The sequence below is a fragment of the Gadus chalcogrammus genome, chromosome 10, assembly GCF_026213295.1.
Source record: "Gadus chalcogrammus isolate NIFS_2021 chromosome 10, NIFS_Gcha_1.0, whole genome shotgun sequence".
NCBI classification, from domain to species: Eukaryota; Metazoa; Chordata; class Actinopteri; order Gadiformes; family Gadidae; genus Gadus; species Gadus chalcogrammus.
Genome location: NC_079421.1, coordinates 15,119,403 through 15,145,146, shown reverse-complemented (window position 1 = coordinate 15,145,146; position 25,744 = coordinate 15,119,403). Strand labels below are relative to the sequence as shown.

Genomic DNA, 25,744 nt, shown 5'->3' with positions numbered 1-25,744 from the left:
TGAGACGCGAGGGAGTCCCATTGGGTGTTCCCAACAGGAAACACATCGTCACTATCATTAAATAGACAAGGTCCTGTCAGACATGCTATTAAGGCCCCTTCTTATTGTTATCACTGCATTGTATGTAAAGGCTATTTATTTTGTATCTCCTCAAATGTAGTTTACATGCCATCATTATTACAGATAGCTGCTGTACAAAAAGTAGGCTAAAACATAAGGATCATGTTGTATCATAATGTCCTGAATAGAATGTATATATTCAATATATGATTGTGTGTGTGTGTGTGTGTGTGTGTGTGTGTGTGTGTGTGTGTGTGTGTGTGTGTGTGTGTGTGTGTGTGTGTGTGTGTGTGTGTGTGTGTGTGTGTGTGTTCAAGTTATTGTGACAGTCGAGTCATTTTCAAATGTTAAGATGGTTTGACTTTTAAAAAAAAGTTCAAATATGAAGGAAAACGAATCCCCCTTTACAGGAAGTTGTCAGAAACCTCTGGCCCAATCAGATTTTGCAAAGCGTCCTAAGCCGACGTCAACCCGGTAACGGTGAAGAGAACCGGTGGAATTGGGAAGAGATCCGTGTGTACCGCTAACTATATTTCGCAGTCTCCTCTCTCAATCTCAAATACATCATGCCTTTCGATGTTAGGAGGTGAGTATCGATACACTTAATAGGAACACGAACTGACACTTGTAATCTGTACTCTCTGTGCATCGCTGAATGAATTCCTCGCAGACTGTGAATCAAATCCCCGAGCCAAACTTAGAGCAGCGTCTCTCAAATAGACTTGAACTTATACATTGTTTCATTTTGTATCGAGTTAAGCCCCCATCGAAAAAGGGTTGGAGCTTCATTGTTGAAGTATTCCGGTAAAGTTACTAATCCCTGTAATGTATTTGATTGTGCGCGATCCTACATTTGCATAATTATCATACTCTCATCTATACATCTGGGACAGTAAGCTTTGTCTTAAAAGATTTTGGGTCAATCGATTCTAGCTACATGTAATCTGCAGCTTTTGTTGTTGTTTGTAATTTTCGCATTTAATTCCTTCAACTTGCCTCCGCCCAGTCAAACCATCACAGAGAAGCGCTATACGCGTCATCATTTGTCAAAGATAAATGGGGCTGTTCGGCCTAGTGATGAGATAAAAATACAACGTTCTTCACAGGGACTCAGTGAGTGCGTTCTCAACTGGTCCAACCTCAATGACCCTTAGTCATTATGTCCCCACCAAAAGATAAAACGTGTATTTACCAATATTGCAGTAATCAACCATGCTTTCATGTAGGCCTACTGTGAACACATGGGGCAAACGAAAATCTGCAATAATTTGAGCTAAACTCAATGAACTAGTAAGCCATTGGAACCGGGATTAACATTGAAACATTAGTCAATTTATTTTCTTCTTTTTAAAGTTTAAGGTCTTTAAGGTCCACTCAAAATGCCCCCTCAATAAGTGAGTCTTGACCCAACACACCAGTTGAGAATCACTGCAAAAGAGAATTACATATTGCTTGAGATAGTGCCCCCCCTTTCCCCGGAAGGGGAAGGCATGATATTATTATTATTATTATTATTATTATTATTATTATTATTATATTTCTGAGAGGAACCTAAAAAAAAGCATTTACTCATAGCATAGCTGAAACATCTGTAATGGTAGACTACAATAATAATACGATTTCTGGATCATTTACATTCCTCTACCTTTTGCATAGCTCTCACACACAATTTAAACTATATCAGAAATTTGTTTAGTCAAAACATTTCTTTTTTAAATATCAATGTTTTCCAGGAGTCCACCAAAGCATTGTTGAGAATAACGTCAAGGTCTCATTCACTCTGAGATACAAAACACATTGTCTGTCTGTAGTTTGCTTTAATCATAGTTTGTGACTCCGTCTTTCAATCTTGAAGCGTAATGAAAGAATCCATTTTGTTTAAAGGGATCTCAGAAGGAGCATGAAATGTAAGCGGGTGTGTCACTCACTCCCTTAGTCCACCAGACTTTGAACCTGTTTGGTATACTTACTAAGTGTATATTACTAAGTGGCTCTGCAAGATAGCAGACACGTGCTCACGTTTGGTCACATAATTTTCCATCTGAAATGAGTGTGTGTGCCTCTGCAAAAGAGAGGGGCACTTTTGATTAGCTAATTTGTAGTTGGTTAGAGTAGCAAACGAGTGGCCAAGGACTAGGAGACATTACCGTGAGAACCTAAGTGTAGGAAATGAATCATGTGTCCCCAAATAAATCATGAACTACTACACACAAGCTCCCTGATTGCAACCAAGGTGTTCCAATTTACATTAATCTAATGAAGGATATTTATTCCACCTTCAAAATGTAATTATTAGTGTGAGCATTATTTTACATAACTGGAATAATACCTTTTAACAATAGTCAAGATGTTCGCCTGCTTTTGTGTCTTTTTATTTTGTATTTTATAAAGTAAATGTGCATGCCATGATTTGCATTTAACAGCAATGTTTTTGTTTCAGAGTAAACAGTACATGCCCTAAAGGGATACGCCTAGATATCTGTAAATCTGCATTTGCCTGTCTTACTCAGATTTGTGTGGTTTAATTCCAATTCAACATTGTGCATGCGTTAGAGTTAGCCACTTCCATTGACTTGCAGAGTAGCAGTAGCTTAGCTCCTGTTAATGTGAGGGGAAAACATGTTGTATTTCAATCAAAAGATTCTTAATGTGATCCAAATAGTTGCTTATTGCAGTGGTTCGTTTTAGGTAGGTAGTTTGTCTGCGAACAGTTCTGACAACCTGCCAGCTGTGAATGTTTGTAGACAAACTTGTAGGCAAACAATCTTGTTTGCCTACCGGTTTTGAGTATGCGACTATTCAGAACACATTGGCAATCTCTGGGTAGTAATTAATAGTGTATTCCCCTCACATGAACAGGACCTAGGCTACTGGATCTGCAAGTCAATGGAAGCAGAGAAGCAATTGCTAACCTCAAAAAGTCCCCTTCTAGACACACCATGGTGAATTCAGAATATAGCCACTGTTCTGATACTGGGCAAGACAGGCAAACGCCAATTTGCAGATATCTCGGCATATCCCTTTAACTAGTGCAATCTCTCTGTAGCGCAGTCAGAGATGGTGTGGAGCCAAGCTAGTTGTGTGCAGCTAATGCGATTGTAATAAACAGCCAACCCAAGCCAACTCCAGCTTTATGGTTTTTCCTCAGTACTGTTATGACTGGACCGTCCCGATTAGCCTCTGAACACAGACCTTATCAACTATGGCGTTTGCTATCTTAAAAACACCTGATTTGAGAGATTACGAGGTGACGGTTGCTATCTCAGCATATCAGCCCCGCACATCTAATACCAATAACGCTGTAATGCTTTATTATCACTGTATTCACGCTGACTCATTCACGCAAAGCAGCAACGGCTGAGGTGACAGTAGCTGAAAAGCTGTCCCACTGCTTTCCATTATGGGCGTTACAGATAACATCATACCCAACAGTCGACTTAACGTCGTGGGCGCTTCCCGGAAACGAGTGAACAAACACCCCAAAGAAAGAAGAGGCAGAAATTATGCAAAATAGCTGTCGTAGCGCCATCTTGGCTTCAGCCTCAGATCCAGATTCAGAATTGGTTTTATCACATCGTACACAAGAGTTAAAAGTTCTGAGGCTTGGTTCCTGAACAGTCACACATAGCAGCAACGACATAAGACACAAGACGTGTTTACATCTCAAATCATGGCCGTTATTTGGGGGGCTGGAGAACGGTGTCGCGTGAAAGGGGGTAGAGGAAGGAGACGGTTCCTCCTAACAATGGTTTAACAAGGAGGATGTTGTGGCGCTCTGGTTGTCTGGCATGGAAGGCCCCCCTCCTCCCCCTCTCTCTGTACTTCCCTTCACCACAGGGGTCTTCTGTGCCCCCACATCCTCTCTGCTCTCTCTGCCTTCCTGGCAAATTTGTTATCACACACACACACACACACACACACACACACACACACACACACACACACACACACACACACACACACACACACACACACACACACACACACACACACACACACACACACACACACACACACACACACAGTGGTTATGTTATTGTGATGGATTGTGCATGCTCTGACCGGGTACTTCTGAATGAGAAGAGGGGGGAGAAAGTGAGCAAGGTGAAACAGCGGGGATTGCGCCCCGAACAGGAAGCCCTGCCTCCCACTTCCTCCCCCTCCCTTCAATTGCGTCAGTTGCGATTACTTCTCTGGCATCGCCTGTGGAAGAAAATGTGCACAGAAGTGAATGTTCTGGGTGGGTGGGACCAGAGGGGGGGGGGGGCGTTCCGCCACAGAGTTTGGGGGTGAAAAAACGTTTGATACCCAAAAAGGGCAGGATGGAGTCGGCTCGGAGTCTGGTGACCCAAATAGTTCAACGCCAGATAGGTTTGACTTGAGCTCCTGCCTTCCTTAAGTAGGCGAGTTTTGGGTTTTCTTGATCTATTGGATTTCGTGGATTGCCCAAAGTTATTTTAAATCGATCCAGATTCATGTTCAATTCAAGAGTAGAATTAGTTTACAAAGTCCCATAACCATTACATAAGTAACACAATATGATAAGTTCATGTCTGATTTGCGTCCGTCTATTGGCATGTTTGTATATCGTGAGGTACACAGTGCTCTGTGCAGGCCAGTGTACGTAGCTCACGTAGTCCACAGGCCTCAATCCAAAGTGTGTGTGTGTGTGTGTGTGTGTGTGTGTGTGTGTGTGTGTGTGTGTGTGTGTGTGTGTGTGTGTGTGTGTGTGTGTGTGTGTGTGTGTGTGTGTGTGTGTGTGTGTGTGTGTGTGTGTGCACCGCAGCTGGCCGCCCGGGGGCCTGTTTGTAATGGCTTTCACCCAGAAATAACATTCCACATCTCTTCTGTAATATTGCACAGCCTCATGGGTACAGCATGTACAAGTTTACTCAGAGAGCAACGTGTTTTTGTAAACTCACACGAAGTTTGCCTTTCTCACTCTGTTTTTTCTTTCCCTTTTTCTTCCCTTTCACAGGTTTGATGTTTATAGGAAAGTACCAAAAGACCTCACCCAACCCACCTATACAGGAGCTTGCAGTGAGTTGTTACTTTCTGCTCATGAAATCATCTTTGCATTAAATGTAATATCTGTAGATAGGAGGGGGTTTACATTCTATTTGCATTTTCATTACCCCCAGATGTTATTGTTATGAACAGTTCTTATATGTATCACTGAACTGAGACCGTATTGAAGTATTGGAACTCAATAAACCCTCACAAAATGGTGTTCATCTTCATGAGTGCGTCCGTATTCTCACACATCTTCATAATCAAATGTGTTCAGAGTGAGTGGTATCTGTCAACAAAGGGAGTTTTTTAGGGGAACAACCTCTTAAGAGATGGGCGGGGTTGGAAGCTGTAATTTAACCATTTACCTGTGCAAAGCACAGGAATACCCCAGGGCCATGAATCCTGAAAGCCTTCTTGTCCTAACCCAACCGTTACTATGGCAGGAATGTTCCGGAGCAACACGCACTCACACTCCTTTTTGGCCAGAGGCGAAACGAGGACCCTGACAGCGTAATCCAAAACCCGCTTTCTCGCTGATGTCATTGAATTTCCTGTTCGATGTCAGGAAGTCATCATGTAACAATTAGATAGACCTTTTGATCCGCGGAACGCTGGGATATGTACGCGTGTTCCCTTCCAAACCCTGAAGAACATTTAGTACTTGTGTTTTTTTTTTTTCTCTTTTCAGGAAATTAAATTTGCGCCATGAATTTGTTTTCCTCTTTTATAAGCCAATGACTGTCAGCCAAGGGGAAATAAATGAGGGCTATTCCTGTACACCATTTTCACCCTTCCTGTCTCTGTGAATTACGTCCTGCTGTTGTGTGGGAGGTAAGGGCAATCGTGGTGGCGACGCAAGCAGGAAAAAAAAAATCACCAATATTGCATATCCGCATACAGCCTGTTCCCTTTCACAAAGGGTCAAATATTTGACCCTTTGGTCTTTTGTCAGGGATTAGGTCAGCATTCCAAAACATCAGTCTAGCGGTGTCTTGTTGTTACGGTGTAATTAAAATAAGTGGATTTATGGCATAATAATAGTACTTCTACTACTACCTTTTCTTTCATTATTCAATTATTTTTTTAAATAATGATTTTCTGTTTCGAGACTTATGTTGTAAGCTACGGATGACATTATTATTAATGTTCCGGGAAGTGCTATTGCACTATGCAGAACATCACAGCGTAACTCTGAAAGCGTTTTTGTTTTACCCTATGCTGAAACAGAATGAAACACCAATGAGTCAAGCGACACCTCATCCCATTAAAACAACAGGACTGGATGGTGGCGGTTTAACAACAGCACTTTGTGTGTGCGCGTAGTCACGATGCGCGTGGCCCTTAGACGGGTGTCCTTTAGTGAACCTCAGCCCGTTGTGGATGTGTCATCCCGGCACTCCCTTAGTGTTTGTATCATAGTTAAACATTACCTTTTGATAAGTCCTGCTCAATCTGGGCCACCGGTTGGCCAGGCAGTCACACCCTGCGCTAACCACAGGGTCATGTGACCCATGATGATGCCCCACTCTCCCCCCCCCCCCCCCCCCCCCCCCCCCCCCCTTCCTCGGTGAGGGTTATCTCGTTCAACGGGGTCACCTGCCGACGGCAGTGTGACTCATCCCAGTCACTCATACTTTTGCGGCTGCTTCACGGTTACTCGATATTCGTGTCTTGTGTCACGTTCTTCTTTTTGTGTGTTGTGGAATGAGCCCCCTAAGCTCCTCTCTCTCTCGTCACGTCTTAAGTCGTCATGTCCGTCCTGGCTCAGTGTGGTTGTCAACAACAACCACCACACTGCTTATTATGCTCTGAGGTCCGGTACGCTAAGACGCTGTCGACGTCTCCCCTCCCCCCACCCCCGGGGCCGAGTTGAGTCCACTCCACTGGAGTGGACTCCGTGTGTACGTGCCGTTCCTGGGTCGACGTAATTGCGAAAGTGCGAGGGTTTGTGTCAAGAGGAAACCCAAAATGGTGTGTTTTGTCGAGCGCTCTCGGCATGACCTCACTCTACTCAAAGGGAGATGTGTTGTAATGGCTGCCCTGCTGGGCTGACGTTAACATTCATCGCCAAAAGGAAGGGCTTTAAAGGGCCAAACAACCTTTATAAGCACCCGTAAAACACGGGCCATTTGGAGACGCCTTTAACAACCTGGCTGTGATGTCATTTATTGATTTAACCAGATAAGGTCATTCTTGTTGCCCTTGTGTGTAATTTTCTCTGGAATGCCATTAAACGCAGATAATGGGTCACGGGTTAAAAAAAAAGTCATTTTTTGGTATCTTTTAAGTTCAAATCTTCCATGTTTGTCTCTACAGTATCCATCCTCTGCTGTGTGTTCATGCTCTTCCTCTTCTTGTCGGAACTGACGGGCTTCATAGCCACTGAAATGTAGGTACACACACACACACACACACACACACACACACACACACACACACACACACACACACACACACACACACACACACACACACACACACACACACACACACACACACACACACACACACTCACTAATTTCGCCATGTCCTCAGCTCTTGTTCCGACGCGCTGATAAAGCTACACTATTATGAATGTCAATGTCCCCATAATGATGTGCTGACTGTCGCGACACAGTGTCGTAACCCACCAACGAGGTCAATTTTCTCACAGGAAATTGGCTTTGGTGTGCCTGCGTCACCCTCTCTCTGTGTCTCCCTCGGCGGCGATAGAGGAGGGTAGACTTGGTCTGGGAGTGACGGACAGGATATTACATTAACGGGCCACTGTAACAAAGTACACTTTGTCACAGGACACTGTGCATGTGACGTAGTGACGGCCTTCCTCGCCAAATGGGAGGGGGGTCAAATGAAGTACTTTGCTTTCTGTCTAAATGGTGCCGTCTCATCCTAACCCTTCTTCCTGTGTGGCTGTCCGGTTGTGTTGCCAGTGTCAATGAGCTGTACGTGGACGACCCCGACAAAAACAGTGGTGGGAAGATAGATGTGAGTTTAAACGTCAGTTTGCCAAACTTACACTGTGATTGTGAGTATACATATATACATATATATATATATTCATCCATATGTTTACATCTTGATTCACACTCCCCTGTGTTCTGTTTTTAATTTCAATGACGAATGACACGGCCTCTATAAATGTTTTAGTGTTTCCTTGTATTTTGTTTACCTTTTAAGATCCCTTATCGCCCTAGTCTAGTATCTCACCCTTTCCTGTTGTTTATTTACGGCGAGTTGGCAGAGGGAATGCATGTATCAAACGGCGTGAATCTCTGTTTGTTTTTAGTGTCCTGTCTATGCTCGATTAGAGCCAACACTTGGCTTGTAAACAACGTCTGTCCCTTATCTCTGGTCCAGTATAAAGTTATTGAGTCTGGGAGAAACGGGGCTAATGCGCTTGACACAGAGTTGCCTCTGCTGACTTGTCCTGCCCGCCCTGTGATGTCAGAAATGGGTTGGCCCGGGGAGCCATGCCAGGGCTAGCGAGTCGTCACCCCCCCTATTTGCCTGCTATGACTCTCCTCAGAAAGTATGCCCCGAGTGAAAAAAAAGCACACACACGCGCACACAACCACCAATCTAGATTTGGACCAGAAATGGGAAAAGTTCATAAACGGCTGTGGAGTAAATTAGCCAGAGCTCGTGTGTGTGTGTGTGTGTGTGTGTTCTGACATCTCGTCCCCATGCGGCTGTGACGCCTGTGCTCACAGCCCTGATCCTCTGCTTTCACTGGCGCCGCTCATTGCAGGCTCCCCATCTATTCCTCCCAAATCGGACCTTCAGATCCTCAGGGCTTTCTACCACGTATCGTCCGCCTGCTTTTTTCATGGCAGAGCTAATACCGCCCAATGACGGTGCTTCAGTTTCTGCCGGCGGGCGGAAGAAATAAAGTGTTGATGTTCCATATTTAAATGTCGTCTGAGCCCTGTTGGGGGGGGGGGGGGGTGTCTGTGTCTCGTCTACCCCTGCGGATCTGCTTTCGCCGGTGCTATTTTCGCCCCGGGGCCCAGACTACTTCCAGAGATCATTTGTCAGATAGCGGGGAGAGCACTTGATTCGCGGGGCATCATGGAAAAGGGGAAGCGAGCTCCAGGCTTCCTTATTAAGACGTCTTCATTAAGACGTCCTTATTAAGACGTCTTCATTCAGACGTCTGAATAAGGAAGGAGGATCGTCCAGTAGGCCCCGACGGTTTAAAAATATTCCTTCCACTTTTATTTTGTGGAGCAATGTCTAACGGGGAGGGCTTTGCGGTCGTCTTAAATGTCCAAGGTTGCGATGACGTGGGACGGTTTCATCAGACCTTACTGATCACTTCTGCCCTCTGTCCTTGTCAACACAACAGTCATAGGAGCACATGGAAAAATGTCATTTTTCCATTTGTCAAAATGTTCTGATGAACTGATGCTGTATATATTCAACAAACACCTTACACCAGCATTTTCCAAAATGTTATTTTTGGTTGTTCTTCTTGTTTCTCCTCCTCCTCCTCCTCCTCCTCCTCCTCCTCCTCCTCCTCCTCCTCCTCCTCCTCCTCCTCCTCCTCCTCTCACTCTTCTTCTCCCCCCCCCCCCCCCCCCTTACCCCTGGCCATCCCAGTGGTGGGGCTTGACATTCAGGATGAGATGGGTCGGCATGAAGTCGGCCTCATAGACAACTCCATGAAGATCCCTCTGAACCAGGGCTACGGCTGTCGCTTCGAGGGGGAGTTCACAATCAACAAAGTACAGACACACACACACTCACTCACTCACTCACTCACTCACTCACTCACTCACTCACTCACTCACTCACTCACTCACTCACTCACTCACTCACTCACTCACTCACTCACTCACTCACTCACTCACTCTCACACACACACCCCTCTTATTTATGCTCCGTTTGTTGCGATTAAACATGCTTTTTGATCCGTCTGATCATTTCTGTGTTCATTCTGCAGAAAAACTGTATTCTGTTTAGCTCTTAATGTGGAACTTCATTCATGTCCATCTCGGTTACCTGTACCTTGCTAATCTGTTATTGCATGTGTGTGTGTGTGTGTGTGTGTGTGTAGGTACCAGGTAACTTCCATGTGTCCACGCACAGTGCCACAGCGCAGCCCCAGAGTCCTGACATGACCCACACCATCCACAAGCTGGCCTTCGGGGAAAAGCTACAGGTCTCTACTCCACAGATAATGCGTCTGTGCTTTTACAGCTTTCTATCTTTTTGACACGTCAACCCAACCCGTAACCTTTTAGTTTTACACACACACACACACACACACACACACACACACACACACACACACACACACACACACACACACACACACACACACACACACACACACACACACACACACACACACACACACACACACACACACACACACACACACACACACTCCCTCTTGATCTGGGAGAATGATTTCTGGTTCTGTGATCCTGACCTGCAGGTATTAAGGGTGCAGGGTGCCTTCAATGCCCTAGGAGGAGCTGACCGCCTCGGCTCGAACCGTAAGTGCACACGCGCCCGCCCACGCATACCGCACACCCTATCCCTGCATCTACACTCGCTGCACTGACACAGCTGAGACAGCGATCTTGTTTATGCGGGGTCTGTTTTTGTTTGTCTGTGTTTCCGCCGGCACAATGTGACGCGCGCATGAGGCGCCTCGCAGTCTGTGCACTGACGCCTGGTTCACCCCTGTTCGTGTTGAAAGCATTCCCGTCTCCAAGATGCTATTGCCAATCGGTGCATTTCTACGGAAAATTAGATAATTGTATTCAGGTTTGTTTTGTGTGTTTTTTGTTGTTGTTTTGTTTGCAGCTCTGGCCTCACATGACTACATACTGAAGATCGTTCCCACAGTGTATGAAGACCTCTCTGGCAGGAAGAGATACTCGTACCAGTACACGGTAGCTAACAAGGTACGTCAACCTGTTTGTCTTTTTCTTTTTTCTCGCGGTTGCTTTTTGGTTTCAATTCCGACGAGGTAACCGATTGCGCGTGGGACTATGTTGTTTACGCGCCTTGTCGCCACGGCAGCCCCCAACATATGGCCTCACGGGTTGCCATGTCGGCCTAGCCGCTGACCTGGAAGAGAGGGACCACAGGGCCTTGACTACTGGAAAGGCTCCCTTCGATTTGTCAACAAACCATAAAGCCTCTTCCAGGCATTGCCTTGACGTTACAGCTGGCCCCAGGCCCTGTGCTGTAACCAGGGTCTCCATTCAGGGTCACGTCAGTAATCTATACAAAACACCAAACATGAATGTTTGGTGTCTGGGGACGCCTCTCCAAAAAGCCTAGCACGGAGACCTCTGTTTATGCTAGGGACAGAGATCAGCAGCGGCCTCAAGACGCCATATTTTTTTTGAGCTCCGATTTGTTATGTGATAGGAAACAAAAATTGCGCGATGCTATCTTTTGTGGTGTTTAACGTTCCCTGAGATGACATTGAGGTTTGCGGCTTATTTGTGTGTTGTTGTTGTTTTTATGCATTCTTAGTGTCTGCACATCTTTGAATATTTGATGGTGTCAATTTGTGTGTTGGGGCTTGAATAATTGGGTAAATATGTCTGAAATATGGCGGTGTTGTTTGTTGATACCAGATCACACACAGGATGTGGTGCCAAGCTAACTCACAACACATTGAATTAGTCCCCAACGTTTAGTTAATTATCATACAACGGACTTGCATATGGTTTGCAATTCGGCGCCTAATCAATTGCAAACCCAATACAAGAGCAGAAATTACATTTGGCTTCGATGTTGGCTTCATTACGCAACCTAATACACAAGCAGAAAGGACATTTGGTTTCGATGATGGCTGCGTTTCGCAACTGCAACACATTGAAACAATTGTTTTCAACAAAGGCCAATCAACAATAATTGACTATGAATATATTATTGAATATATTGAATATGAATTTGAAAGCGGTGTATGTTTTGACTGTATGAACATAAAAGCTGTGTGTGTTTTCATGTTGTGGTTCTCCGTCCCCCCCTGGCAGGAGTACGTAGCCTACAGCCACACCGGCCGGATCATCCCGGCCATCTGGTTCCGATACGACCTGAGTCCCATCACAGTGAAGTACACGGAGCGGAGACAGCCCTTGTATCGCTTCATCACCACCGTGAGTGATCCTTCCTGTGGCTCATCGCACAGCGCTAACCCAACAGTCTAGCACGGTAACATTCATGTTTTTGGGTGACCACCTTAGAAAGCACGCTTCAGGACCAAAGGCCACACACATCGGCCCATTTTCTGCATAGTTTTCTCTCTCGTCACCGCCCGCTTACGGCTCATTCCAAGTTATGAACCTCATACGGTCTGTGGCCTGAAGTAGCTTCTTCAGAGGAGAGAAAATATGAATATTTCACTGGGGGATCACAGGGCCTAAGTGACCGTAAAGCCAGTGACGCCGTCGCCCGTCTTCACATGCTCTCTTCATTATCTCTCCTCTTTGTTGTCAACCTCTCACGGATCTCCTGTCCTACTAAGAGGATGACTGGTCTTATGGTATGACGGTGACTCAGTGCGGGTGCCATTTCACTGCGCCCTGTCAGTGCAGTGGTAATGCACCGGCAGTACTTACGATGCGGTTGGAAACCGGTTTGTGTGGGTTTTTAAAAATATATGTCATCGCCTCCTTAAAACGTGACACCACAGCGGAGACAATGAGTGAGGCAGGGTGAGTCAGAGGTGTGGCCATTGTGTAACGTGCTGACCCCGTTTCCTCCCAGATCTGTGCAATCATCGGAGGGACGTTCACCGTGGCCGGCATCATTGACTCTTGCATATTCACCGCCTCGGAGGCCATGAAGAAGGTCCAGATAGGGAAGATGTCCTGAGGTCAAAAGTCATCCCACCACCATCACCGCCACCACCTCCCTGCCCCAGCCTCGACGGTCATCTTATTAATAATGATCTCGGTGATTTATTCGATGGCTGCTCGAATAGGAAAAACTAAAAAGGAATCAATCGCCTTGTTGAGAGAAATAGCTGAGTGACCAATGAATGAATGAATGGCTTGGGTATCCATGTAGTGATCCGTTAAACGCTGCACTTTGTCTTCCTTCCCCCCCTGTCCCCAAACCCGTGTATTTTTGCTATTGGACGCATTCATCGATACAAAGTATTGATCCTGTCCGCAAATAATGGTCAACTGAAGGATATTTCTCTTTTTTCTACGATGGTTGCTAGATTTGAATCCCGGATGCCATAGACTAAACTGGTCATGAAAGAAGACGAATGTATTCCATTGTTCCTGATACTGATTTGCATGCCATTGAATTCGTAATGTAAAGGTTCTTCCATCCACGTTCTCAGCAGCTATACCAGTCATGGGCATTTAAGCATGTTGTGCTTTGTGTTCATATGTGGGAGTGGCTGTCACTTAAACCAGTTCATTGTATTACATTTCTATTTTAGTTACAAATATCAGATTTTCTGGATCCGCCCCTGGTTAAATTTTTATGAAGTTGATTTTGTTGGGTTTCATTTACTTTCAGCTGTCCATTTACCATTATAAGATATAGGATAAAAGTTTACTCGTTTTAGTTTTTGCCATAATCCAGTCCACTTAGATGCGTTTCTTTTAGGACACTTTTTTTAAAGTCTGCTTTCAAATGTACATTTTGGTTACAGGGTTTACCAGGCATGGTCAGTTATTCTTAGGATTGAATGTGTTGCATCCTTTTCTGTGCTTTTTTTTTGGTCTTGGCTTCCTTCTGCGGCAACTGACAAAAAACACTACTTCTAAACTAGTTTTCCTACTTCTTGTACAATTTGTGTTGTTTTTTTTGTTCAGAATGTCAGGGGAATACTACCTGGTGACACAGTAAAGGTTACCTTTGAAACCGCTGCGTCTCGGTCACTTCCCTTGTGAGTCGCTCCTTGTGTTCATCACTTGGGTTTAGGGGCCCAGGTAACGTGATGTGGTAGGTAGACAGAGATTGATTACTGCTGTAAACAATTGTCCTCTTTTCTTCTGCTAAAAATATGGTCTTTTCTTACACTCGTGGAAAGGATATTCCACGAGTTCCAGCATTCAAAGATACAAAATACTAATGTGTCTTTTCATAATAACTAGTATTTGAACAAATACTTTATTAACTACTTAGCTTTGAGCAGAAAACAGCTCTGTATTTGGGAAGAAATAGCACTGCAGCCAATTCATTCAGGGGTTTCTCCTCAGACTATAACATGCGAATGCATTACAGACTACACCATAGAACATATAGCATGCACCTTTTTATGTATTCCTTTTAAAATGAGGTCAAAAAACGTAATGTAACCTCAAGCTTATCGTAGAAAGTGCTTTACAGAACTAGAGTCAAGTCCAAGTTGGTGCAGCACTCTAATAATGGGAACGAATTTAACATGTTATGGGACAACAAAGTGAGAATCTAATGCAAAATATGTCATGTTGTTTAATTTCTTCCCATTAAGGGCACATTTTGTACAAAATGAAACACGGATGAATACTCTGTATATAAAAGTTAAAAAATATAACTGGGTGAATATATAATACTTTGGGTTGTTTTTAACATAGTGTCGCCACCCAGTGGCTGGCACAGAAACTTAAGGCACACAGTCAGTCAATTTTCTGTCGGCAGCACAGGCAGGGATAAGAGTGCATTGAGATGAGCTTTGGCTATACTGGAGAGGTCAAGGTCGAGATATGGACCCTAGAACACCATTCTAATGGGTGATTTCACATTATCCTCCATGAAAAAAGGGAGAACTAGATCGAAGTTAATACTTTCATTTTAAACACGACCCCTAGTGGTCCACACTGGCAGTGATTTACATTTCTTTCGCTCTTCCGCTCCTATATCTCCGGAGCTTTGCAGGTAGATTATAGGTTGGAAGTGGCCGGACAGGTGGGGTCCGCCGAGGAGAAGAAGTCACAGACGCCGCCGTGCTCGGACAGCTGGCCGTACTCGTTGTTGTAGAAGGTTTGTCCGGAGAGCTGGCTGTGGAACCCCGGTCGATGCCGTGAGCCAGTTGAAGCCTGGGAGCCCGTCAGGCACTCTGTACTCCTGCTGGTCACATAAAGAACAGCGGTTACCAGCTGTTTTGCTAACATTGAATTTTAACAAATCGAGTCATAATCAAGGGGCAAATGCTGGTGAGTGAGGTTAGCGTCATTGTTCGTAGTCTATTTTTTTTTATTATCTTATCAAGTAATAACGTATTATATGAATATAAGTTATAAGTAATATACAATTATATAAATATTTCCATTGATATGTAGGCTATAACATGCAAAGGCACGCTAAGATTCAGATTACTGATGTGGTATATAGTGGGGCTTTTTTCACTTCCATTTCTCCTTTTCCACTCCCATTTCCTCTACCTTGTAGACATCACAGTCTGGTGCTCAATTATCTCAAACTCTTCTGAGGCCAGAACCATGCCACTGTCCGTCTGGCTGTCCTGGAACACAAAGCACCGTCAATAAATCATCAGTCTGCTTCACAAAGACGATCTGTTTGTGAAGCACCTGGAAGGAAAAGCCCTTACCTGCTGAGACTTCTGTTGATGCAGCTCCAGAGGTAACTCCTCAAAGGTCTTCACCCTGGGCTGGCACATCTTTGAAGGAGCCACGAACACACAACCAGTGAAAGGCACGCAGTTATAATACCTGACCGGGGAAGAGGGGAAAGGAAGGTTCTGGTTAGGAATGGCTGGAGGATTCTAGCTACAAAAACACAAGGGGCTATGAATACTTGTGTATGTCGAATTAACCTGGACCATATTTCAGTATTTTCCAAAAAACGATGGCAGTTCTTATTAATACATAAAAAAATTTGAATACTATATGTCTTATTGACTTTAAAGTCTCCTTATAAACCAACTACATTTCCCATTGGGATAATTAATTAAAGGTGCAGTGATGCATTCAAACATAAGTCATTGTTTATATGAGTGGTGGATCACTGATCATGGTTATTTTTTACCACCTCCTCCACCTCCTCCACCTCCACCTCCACTTTACCGGCAGGTGATCTGGGACTAATAACAAACATCCAAATCTCATCTCCTTCCCTCCCAGGTCGAAAACATCCGGTCATTTGACTTATTAGATCTCTAAGAAGCCAAAAGTGTCCTGGTTCTGAACGTGTATGTTGTGAGTCTCCATCATGATCTGTGAGTCCTGGTGTTGTGGTGTTAGTCGGCCTTCCCCTCTCCGGGGAAGATAGGGTGAGGGGGGGGGGGGGGGGGGCACCTGGCGGGCAGAGTGCTGCAGGGCATCCTGAGCTCCTCCTCACTCGCCGGGTGAGACGAGGTCTGGGAGAAGCCGTCGTCCTCCGAGCTCTGGGACTGGTTCAGGGGAACGTAGTCCTTCCCATCCTGGAGGGGGGGGGGGGGGGGGGGGGGGGGGGGAGAAGAGTCAGAAGGACAAGTCAACACATTGCACTCATCATCACTTAAAAATGATTTCTAAAACGTTGCAATGAGATATGCCAATGGGATCTCCACAAATGCTATTTTCTTCAAGTATATGCAAGACGGAGGCATGTGTGTGTGTGTGTGTGTGTTGGTTTAGATGTGTGTTTGTGTGTGTGTGCCTTCAGGCGTGTGTGTGTGTGGGGGGGGGGGGGGGGGTGTCGGTGTGGTTGTGTGTGTTTGTGAGTGTTTGTGAGTGTATTCAGGTGCATGTGTGTGTGCGTGTGTGTTCAGGTGTGTTTCCATATATTTAACTGGGGTACTGGGGTCATGGTTGTTTTTTTCTCAGGCTCCACCAACACCACCATCCCCTCCACCTCCACCTCCACCCCCTCCACCACCTCCACCTCCACCCCCTCCACCACCTCCACCTCCACCCCCTCCACCTCCACCTCCACCTTACCGGCAGGCTGTTGTCCTGCAGCAGGTCCCCGAGGATCTCCATTAGGGCTGGGAAGGTGGGCCTTTCTCTGGGCTCGCCCTGCCAGCACGCCAACATGATCCCGTATCTGTCAGCAGGGGGCAGCATAATCACACAGGAAAGCATGGGTCGGTTGGCCATATAACACCCAGACATTAAAAACGTCATGAGTCTGTGACTGCTAAATGTATTCTGAACGCTGGAAAGGCCAATGGGGTATTTGGTCTCGTCACATAATGATGTTATGGGGGAATTGAATTAGGATACAATACAGTGCTCGCTATGCATCTTCACTTGACAGCTGAAGTATTACAAGTCATTACATTACATTATTTATTTCGCTGACGCTTTCAACCCAGGAGACAATAAGTGCATCCAAGCATAGAAATACAACCCAGTATTTACAAGAATCACGAGAATGCATAAAATGAATCAACTCCGCAAACTGCTTCCACTGCTAAATTTCAGAAACTTTTTGTTTCATTGGCCAAGCTGCAGTGTGACCCGACGACATTGTGCGACAGGGCAATGGGGGGGGGAGAGAGAGATAGAGTCGAGTTTCTGCTGTCCTGATGTCAGTGGGCATGGAGACAGCAGACATCTGTGAGGAGCTGGTTCCGGCACTGTGGAACCAGCCATTAGTCATTGGTTCCTTGGATATAAAAAGGATCAAGGGAGATGTTTCTGCCCACATACATTTCAGGGGAGGCGGTTTCAGGAGCCCTCATCCTGGTGCCGTCCTTCAAACGCTTGCAGAAGTCCTCGTCGATCTGGACCCCCGGGTATGGAGACGCGCCTACAAAGAAGGGAGTGAGAGTTGTTGTCGGGCCGCGTTTCACGTAATTAAACGTGTTACGCCTAGCCCTGCTAGGTCTGTCATCCTTAAAACGTCGGCCAACGGTGGAGAGGTGCCAGGCGAAGGCGCTGGGATTTGCTTGGCTTCTGAGACTGGTGTTACGCAGAAGCCCTATACAAATCGGAGGATCACATTTCACGTATCAGGCAAACTGCAGTCTAGAGAAGCACACAGAGCCAGACATTCAGCAGTTTGAGTCTCTGGTGGGTGGATATCGAGCATAGAAATGGCAGTTTTAACAATCCACATGACACAGTACAATGTGTGTCGGTTGAGTGTATAAAGTTGTTTAGGAGGGAGGAGAAGAGCTCCAGGCTAACCCAGCTCCCGTAGCTGTGTTCTGACATCCCATTTTGTCCTCAGCTCAGCCCCGAAAGGAGAAATGTTGTTGTTACTGTTACGGCTTCACTGACTCCACATCCCATGTGAAATGCTCTTCTCTTCGAGTATATGCTAATTTGATACGTGTGTTTGTGTGTCGGTTTAAATGTATGTGTAAGTGTGTGTGTGTGTGTGTGTGTGTGTGTGTGTGTGTGTGTGTGTGTGTGTGTGTGTGTGTGTGTGTTTGTGTGTGCCTTCAGGGTGTGTGTGTGTGTGTGCCTTTAGGTGTGTGTGTGTGTGTGTGTGTGTGTGTGTGTGTGTGTGTGTGTGTGTGTGTGTGTGTGTGTGTGAGTGTGTATGTTGGGGGGGTGTGTGGTTGTGTGCGTGTGTCTGAGTTCAGGTGTGTGTGTCCGTATGTGCGTGCGTACAGTATATGTAACTGGGGTACTGGGGTCATGGTGGTTTTTTCCCTCCTTAGTTTTACCCAGAGAGAAGATTTCCCAGAGGAGGACTCCAAAAGACCACACATCACTCTGGCTGGTATAGAGCTTATCAAAGATGCTCTCCGGAGCCATCCACTTCAAAGGCAGACGAGCCTGAGAGAACACATAAACAACAACACATGGCTTTGTTACAAAGACACAAACAGAGCCCGCAAATCATCCCACTGGACCAAATGCCATTTCAACAGAATACAAAAAAACTTCTATGGGTCAGGGTACACAATAAGCCGGTGTCAGGTCACACCTATGGAATGACAGGCGACCTTTAGGCCTTTCTTACATTTCCTTTCCTGACATAGTCGGGGTCTTTGTATATGTCCCTGGCCAGGCCGAAGTCACAGATCTTCACGATGTTGTCCTCTGACAGGAGAATGTTCCGGGCAGCCAGGTCTCTGTGGATACACTGTAGATACAGACAGGAGCCCAAATGGATTATAACCCTTTGTGTTTGTGTGTGTGTGTGTGTGTGTGTGTGTGTGTGTGTGTGTGTGTGTGTGTGTGTGTGTGTGTGTGTGTGTGTGTGTGTGTGTGTGTGTGTGTGTGTGTGTGTGTGTGTGTGTGTGTGTGTGTGTGTGTGTGTGTGTGTGTGTGTGTGTGTGTGTGTGTGTCAGAAGGTTTTTAGGTGCATGTGTCTGGGGGGGGGGGGTGTCTGTGTGTGAGTGTGTGAGGTGTTAAGGTGTGTAGGTGTTTAGGTGTGTACATGTGTTTATAGGCGTGTATATGTGTGTGTGTGTGCATGCACGCGTGTAGCTGTGTGTGTGTGCGTGTGTGTGCGCGTGTGTGCGTGTGTGGTGTTTAGGCGTGCAGGTGTAATAGGTGGATGTGTGCATGCATTTGTGCACGCATGTGCACGCATGCGTAGGGTTCTGTGTGTGTGTTTAGGTGTGTGTACGTGTGTGTTTAGATGTGTGTATGTGTTTACAAATGCGCCTGCGTATCTGGAGAGCATCTCGCCGCCTCCGCAGTCACCACCGAGCCATGGTTCCCATCCGCCGGGCCCCGAGACGCGTCACCCCTCACCGCAACAACTGCTCAACCTCACCAGAAGGATGTGAATCAGGCCACCACAGCCCGTATAAATCACATCTTCTGTTTAATAACATCCCACCAAAACCTATTCTTCTCCCTGGCTAGCCCGGGGTCTGAATGCACTGGCGGAGCACTGTGCTGTTTTAACAGGTGTTTGTTTAAACCAGGCCATCACAGAGACGCTACACATAGCTGTGCCTGCATTAGGACACATTATCACCGAGCAAAGCCTCTTCTTTCCTCACCACAGAGATCATTCCGATAAGATCGAAACGGCCGATTATGTTTTTTTTTTATCGGGTGCAGGTGCATGCTGCCGCGTTTAAATTGGCCCATCCGTCTGGGCAGCTAACGCTATTCATAGTGCGAACTTCTGCCTCTCTCTCCTCTGCATATTACAGCATCGTTAACGTTTCCATATGGGTGCATCATTAATCTACCGACGCCCCTTCACCCCGCTCACTAAAGGCACCTCTTCATCACACTCCTTTCCTCGTCCGTCAAATATTTAAATTTCTTCCAAACACAAGTGTTTATTGTGTTGCTTTAAAGTCTCGCAGCAATCGCGGCGGGGGAGCCAGGAAGTCCTTTTAAACAGACGGATCTGTACGTCTTTTTGATGAATGCGGACGTTGAAGTCCCAATCAGGGGGCTTATCAGTGAGGCATCGTATATTCCTGAGCAACCCAACGTGTTTCCAATCGATTCGCTCATATCAGAGATAAAATACATGAGTGGTGCCGGGTTAGTATTTGGATCAGAACAAAGGCTGTCGGGGGTTAATAACACACCTTCCTGGAAGCCAGGAACTCCATCCCACGAGCCACCTGGAAGCTGTAGCAGATGAGGTCCTCAATGGTCAGAGGGCTTTTCCAGAGGTCCTCCACTGGAGAGGAGAAAGGGGAGCAGGGGGAGGGGGGAGGAGGGTGAGAGGGAGATAAATATAACCAACATGACTAACTTGACCCACATGTGATATAACCTCCATTTATGACCGGGTTGGAGATCACTTTGGCGACGTGCCTTGATTCTTTTTTTGGTCTGTGGGCGGTTGGGTAACTTCCTGCTCCGGTCATCTCCACAGAGAGTTGGTTTCATTTATGTATGGCGTAACACCCATAGAGATGTATATACATAGACAGCCCATTGAGTGAACAAGCAACAAGCTGACGGAGGTGCTGCGGTTCTTCTGGATCTAAATCACTCTAATGTTTACATTTCTCATTAGACTCAATGTGCAATTTCTACAATCATATTAAATTGAACTATATATATTGAATATACAAGATTTTGTATTCCTTTGCCTTTGCCTCTCCTATATGACGGTGAAGCTGATGCACCATCCAAAGGCCAATGCAGCGTCTATATTATATATACAGTACGTCCATGGCACCAGTCTGATCCAAGGTGTATTTACTTGACTAGTTGTGTCTATATTTGTGCACTGCAATACAGAGCATGAGTTCCAATACCCATACTACAATACTATTTAGTAGGCCAGCAAAATGTAGTAGTAGTTGTTGGAATATGCAGTATGCCAACAAAACCAGGATGTTGTACTGCATCCCGCACTGCAGGAGAGTTGTGGGTGGCACTACAGGTATGCTTATCAGTGAAGACCTCTGTAGTATGTCCCAATTGTATGCATTCTGTCTGCAACAGGTTGTAGTTTGTAAGGATAGCTACAGTACATATTACAAGTAAAAATAAAAAGTATGTGAATTGGAACTCAGCCTTGAATCGAAAAAAGGTGAAAAGAGCCCATTGACCCTGTTCATAGTGGTGTCATTTCAGGACAAACACAGGTGTCACTCAAAACACTCATTATGGGTCTAATGCTCATTAAATGGTCCAGGGGTTAGGTTGTGGAGTTATCGCCACAGATAGTCCACCTTCTGTTCCCTGGTGCATAACGGTAGCAGGCTAATAATGAGTGTTATCAGCGTGCTACATTTCTAGAGGGCGTGTCCCACACACACACACACACACACAGCCACACACATACACACACTCACTCACACACACACACACACACACACACACACACACACACACACACACACACACACACACACACACACACACACACACACACACACAAAAACACAAAAACACACACACACACACACACACACACACACACACACACGCACACACACACACACACACACACACACACACACACACACACACACACACACACAAAGACACACACAAACTAAATTACAAACACAGACACACACACACACACAATAAATGCAGAGAACATGCATGCACACCCACACACACGCATGCAATCTCACACACACACACACACACACACACACACACACACACACACACACACACACACACACACACACACACACACACACACAAAGACACACACAAACTAAATTACAAACACAGACACACACACACACAATAAATGCAGAGAACATGCATGCACACCCACACACACGCATGCAATCTCACACACACACACACACACACACACACACACACACACACACACACACACACACACACACACACACACACACACACACACACACACACACACACACACACACACACACACTCAATCACACACACTTGGCAGCCCACTCACGTTTCTCCACAGCAGGAGGGGTTGTCTGGGGACTGGGTTTGGTGAAGGTGCGGCTCTTCGGGGAGGTGGGGGAGGAGGGGGGGGCAGGGTAGGAGGGATAGGAAGGGGTGGAGGGGAGGTGTCCTCGCTGCTCCACTCGCCCCGCCTCGATCATGCGTCTCACCTGGCTCTGGGTCTTAGGGGAGCGGTCCTGTAGGGGACATGTGAACGATGTCATCCCCTCTCTGATGGGAGGTCACACAAGGCCGTACCGCTAGAGACTGTGATGTTAGGATGGTGTGTTTACCCACGTAAAATGGGATTTTATCAGTCAAATTAAATAACATATATGTATTATAATATTATTGATAATGATCATTTGATTGTGCTGTGCTGTACGTCAGGACAGGAAAACAGCAACAATAAAATAGCCGTTACTTTTACTCAATCAGGTAAGAGATAAATAGATAAAAAGAAGTCAAAACAAAACACATCCCTAACCCTAACCCATAAAAACCAGGAAAGCAAATATATGTAGCCCAAAGGATGATAAGATTGTGCTTGAGGTGTGGATATAATAAGGTATGTGCAGGTAACTTCAGAAATAAGAGCAGCGACAATATAATATTGAATAAAAAAGCAGTTTAGAATACCCTGTACGGCAGAAAGAATTCTCTTTTGGCCCGGAGGTAGTTGGACAGATTCCCATATTTGCAATACTCTACGACCACCATCAGTGGACCTTGGCAGGGATAAAATATGGCAGGAAAATACATGTCAAAACAATACAAATTGAACATTGTGCTCTTTTACAATAACTTCATATTCATATTCAACATTGTAACAGTGTATCGTCTCAAAGTGGACACTTTTTGTGTAATTTCCTTTGCAACTTTCATTGCACATAAAACTGCAATCCCTGCAGTGTTTCATTCAGCGGTTATAGTGTCTCCTGTGGTTAGCTTTTTGCTAGCCCTCTGATTAATGCTGGTAATAAAGGTGCCAACAGGGGAAAGCTATTCGCTATGGTTCCCCAGCAATCTCCTGCTATCTCCGTAGCCCCCTCAGAAAGAATATTTCATAAATGTATGAACGGGTCAGGGCTTCATGGCTTTCTGAGGTTATATCCAAGAGGTTGTATTGGCTTTCATATGAGTATGTGCGTGTCAATTTTTTTCCCTCCTAGTCCCAATGCTTGTTTGTGTAGTCGATGTGTGTGTGGTTGGCATCTTATTTTCCTTTTTAGCGACTCAAAAACTTCTCAAATGCAAGGTAACCAGTGAGAAACACCCTGTCAGTGCTCACCATTAGGTTTGGTGCAGGCGCCCAGCAGGTTCACCACGTTCAGATGGTTCCCGATGTGGATCAGAATTTTCAGCTCGGACATCAGTGCCTTGTGCTCGCTAGCGGTGGCTCCCTCTAAAGAAACAGATTAAAGAGATCTGTTCCCCACTGTCGCCTGCAGACATGATTCCCTCCACCGTATTTTAAAGGCTGCATCAATGAGTACAACAGCGTTAATGACAATGACCTCAGCCAAATCGAGGCTTGCCATGCATACGTTTACCCTTTATCTATCCTATGGGCCATTTTGCAAAAGCCCGTGGACGACATACCAATCATGGTGTGTCGTCTGTTCGTATAAATGCTTTGCTGTGAGGTGCGTTGGGGGCAGCAGGGGAATACTGACAGCCAAAGCTGGCCTGAGGGCAACTGAAGTCTGATTAGAGCTGTAGCCAAAGTCTTAGAGTCGCTCGGGGATCACTGGTTGAATAAATAAGAACAAGCCAGAGTGGGAGGGGGGCCGGGATGTTGTTAAGGAGAGAGCCTGACAAGCTGGAGAGAGTGGGTACAAAATGGATGAGACAGAGAGATATACAAAGTGAATGAGACAGAGAGAGACAGTGAGTGGGGAGCAGTGGGGTGTTTTGAAACAAACTTATTTACCCTTCAGGACAAACGTACACAAACGGATGGACGGACGGACGGACGGACACACACACTCACACACACAGACAGACACACTTGCAAACACAAACACACACAAACTTGCACACATACACTTGCATGCACAAAGACAGACACAATTGCACACACACACACACACACACACACACACACACACACACACACACACACACACACACACACACACACACACACACACACACACACACACACACACACACACACACACACACACACATACATACACACACACACCAACACACACAAAAACACACGAAAAATAAGTCATCCTGCAGCCTTACCTTTGAGCATCTTGACTGCCACAGTGTCAGGGCTGCTGTTCTTGCTGCCGCCGTAGATGGACGCCTCGATGACCTTCCCAAAGGCCCCGTGACCCAAGACCTTCCCTACAGCCCAGGGGAGGTCACACACCATGTTTTCATTACTCAAGCAACAATCAGCAGTTTAAGAGTTGTACAATACAATACAACACAATATAATACATTCCAGTGCAGTTTTAGTTGCATTGCACAATCTAACAATTGTGTAATTTACACAATTTACACCAACAGTATTATTGGGTATATGTGTTTATATTGGGGCTGAAATTGTCAATGGATGTGTGTGTGCCGTGGGTATGGATGTGTGTATGGATGTGTGTGTTTGTGTGTGTGTGTGTGTGTGTGTGTGTGTGTGTGTGTGTGTGTGTGTGTGTGTGTGTGTGTGTGTGTGTGTGTGTGTGTGTGTGTGTGTGTGTGTGTGTGTGTGTGTGTGTGTGTGTGTGTGTGCGTGTGTGTGAATGTGCACTACCGCACGTACACATATACACCCACACACACACACACACACACACACACACACACACACAATTTCATTCCCTCCAAATCCCTCCATTCCTCCATGCACTGACTCCAGCCCTCCTATTGACTGACCTAGACGCAGTCTCTCCCTGGAGATCTCCCACTCAGAGGAATCGTAGGGCAGGTATTCACACTGCTCATCCAGAGGCACCTCCCCCGGGTCCATGATGATGGACAGGTAGCCCGTCTTTATATCTGCCGGATTCACCTGGGGGACAGCGAGTGGAAGAGATAAGACCGCTGATTGGATGACGACGGGTCATCATTCAAAAGGCCAACACTTTACCCCCCCTTATCTCAACCACTGTGACAACAAGGGCCTAGAGCAGGCCGTAGTCAGGCTCTGTCCCCCGAAAGGACCCCACAACCTAACTTAGAGGGGGGGGGGGGGGGATCAAAATGCGATTTAAAAGCTATCACACAGCGTTTAACAGGCAGTCAATCTCAATACACACACACACACACACACACACACACACACACACACACACACACACACACACACACACACACAGGAGAAGGCAGAGGGAGTCTGACCCGCTTGACGTTGCAGAAGATGAGGACGAGCAGCACCCAGAAGAACACAGCGATGACCCCCGTCCCGACCAGGATCACTATCTCCACACTGGCCCTGTCACTGGACCCTGGAGAGAGAGAGAGAGAGAGAGAGAGAGAGA

At 45.9% G+C, this 25,744-nt stretch overlaps 2 protein-coding genes across 3 annotated transcripts in view; one reads left to right on the top strand and one right to left on the bottom strand.

Moving 5' to 3' along the window:
• The first annotated feature begins 493 nt into the window (after positions 1-493).
• Positions 494-14,883, top strand: ergic1 (endoplasmic reticulum-golgi intermediate compartment 1). The gene is made up of 10 exons (XM_056599966.1): positions 494-646; positions 5,039-5,100; positions 7,390-7,462; positions 8,004-8,098; positions 9,673-9,797; positions 10,130-10,234; positions 10,514-10,574; positions 10,888-10,988; positions 12,075-12,197; positions 12,808-14,883. Exons 1-10 carry the CDS (start codon positions 627-629, stop codon positions 12,913-12,915), a joined length of 873 nt encoding a protein of 290 aa, XP_056455941.1. The 5' UTR covers positions 494-626; the 3' UTR covers positions 12,916-14,883.
• The window catches only part of flt4 (fms related receptor tyrosine kinase 4), a 50,438-nt gene continuing 37,329 nt past the window's right edge, over positions 12,636-25,744 (bottom strand). Inside the window, exons 16-30 of one of the 2 annotated variants that reach the window (XM_056599964.1) lie at positions 25,605-25,711; positions 25,140-25,275; positions 24,510-24,614; positions 23,545-23,658; positions 22,893-22,981; positions 22,261-22,450; positions 20,441-20,535; positions 18,901-19,023; positions 18,602-18,713; positions 17,637-17,736; positions 16,923-17,028; positions 16,299-16,423; positions 15,593-15,713; positions 15,426-15,505; positions 12,636-15,111 (exon numbers count right to left, since the gene is read on the bottom strand). In XM_056599964.1, coding sequence (XP_056455939.1) covers positions 14,925-15,111; positions 15,426-15,505; positions 15,593-15,713; positions 16,299-16,423; positions 16,923-17,028; positions 17,637-17,736; positions 18,602-18,713; positions 18,901-19,023; positions 20,441-20,535; positions 22,261-22,450; positions 22,893-22,981; positions 23,545-23,658; positions 24,510-24,614; positions 25,140-25,275; positions 25,605-25,711 — 1,790 coding nt within the window. In that variant the 3' untranslated portion in view covers positions 12,636-14,924. The remainder of the gene's footprint in view (positions 15,112-15,425; positions 15,506-15,592; positions 15,714-16,298; positions 16,424-16,922; positions 17,029-17,636; positions 17,737-18,601; positions 18,714-18,900; positions 19,024-20,440; positions 20,536-22,260; positions 22,451-22,892; positions 22,982-23,544; positions 23,659-24,509; positions 24,615-25,139; positions 25,276-25,604; positions 25,712-25,744) is intronic. The other variant, XM_056599965.1, reaches the window with a different exon arrangement.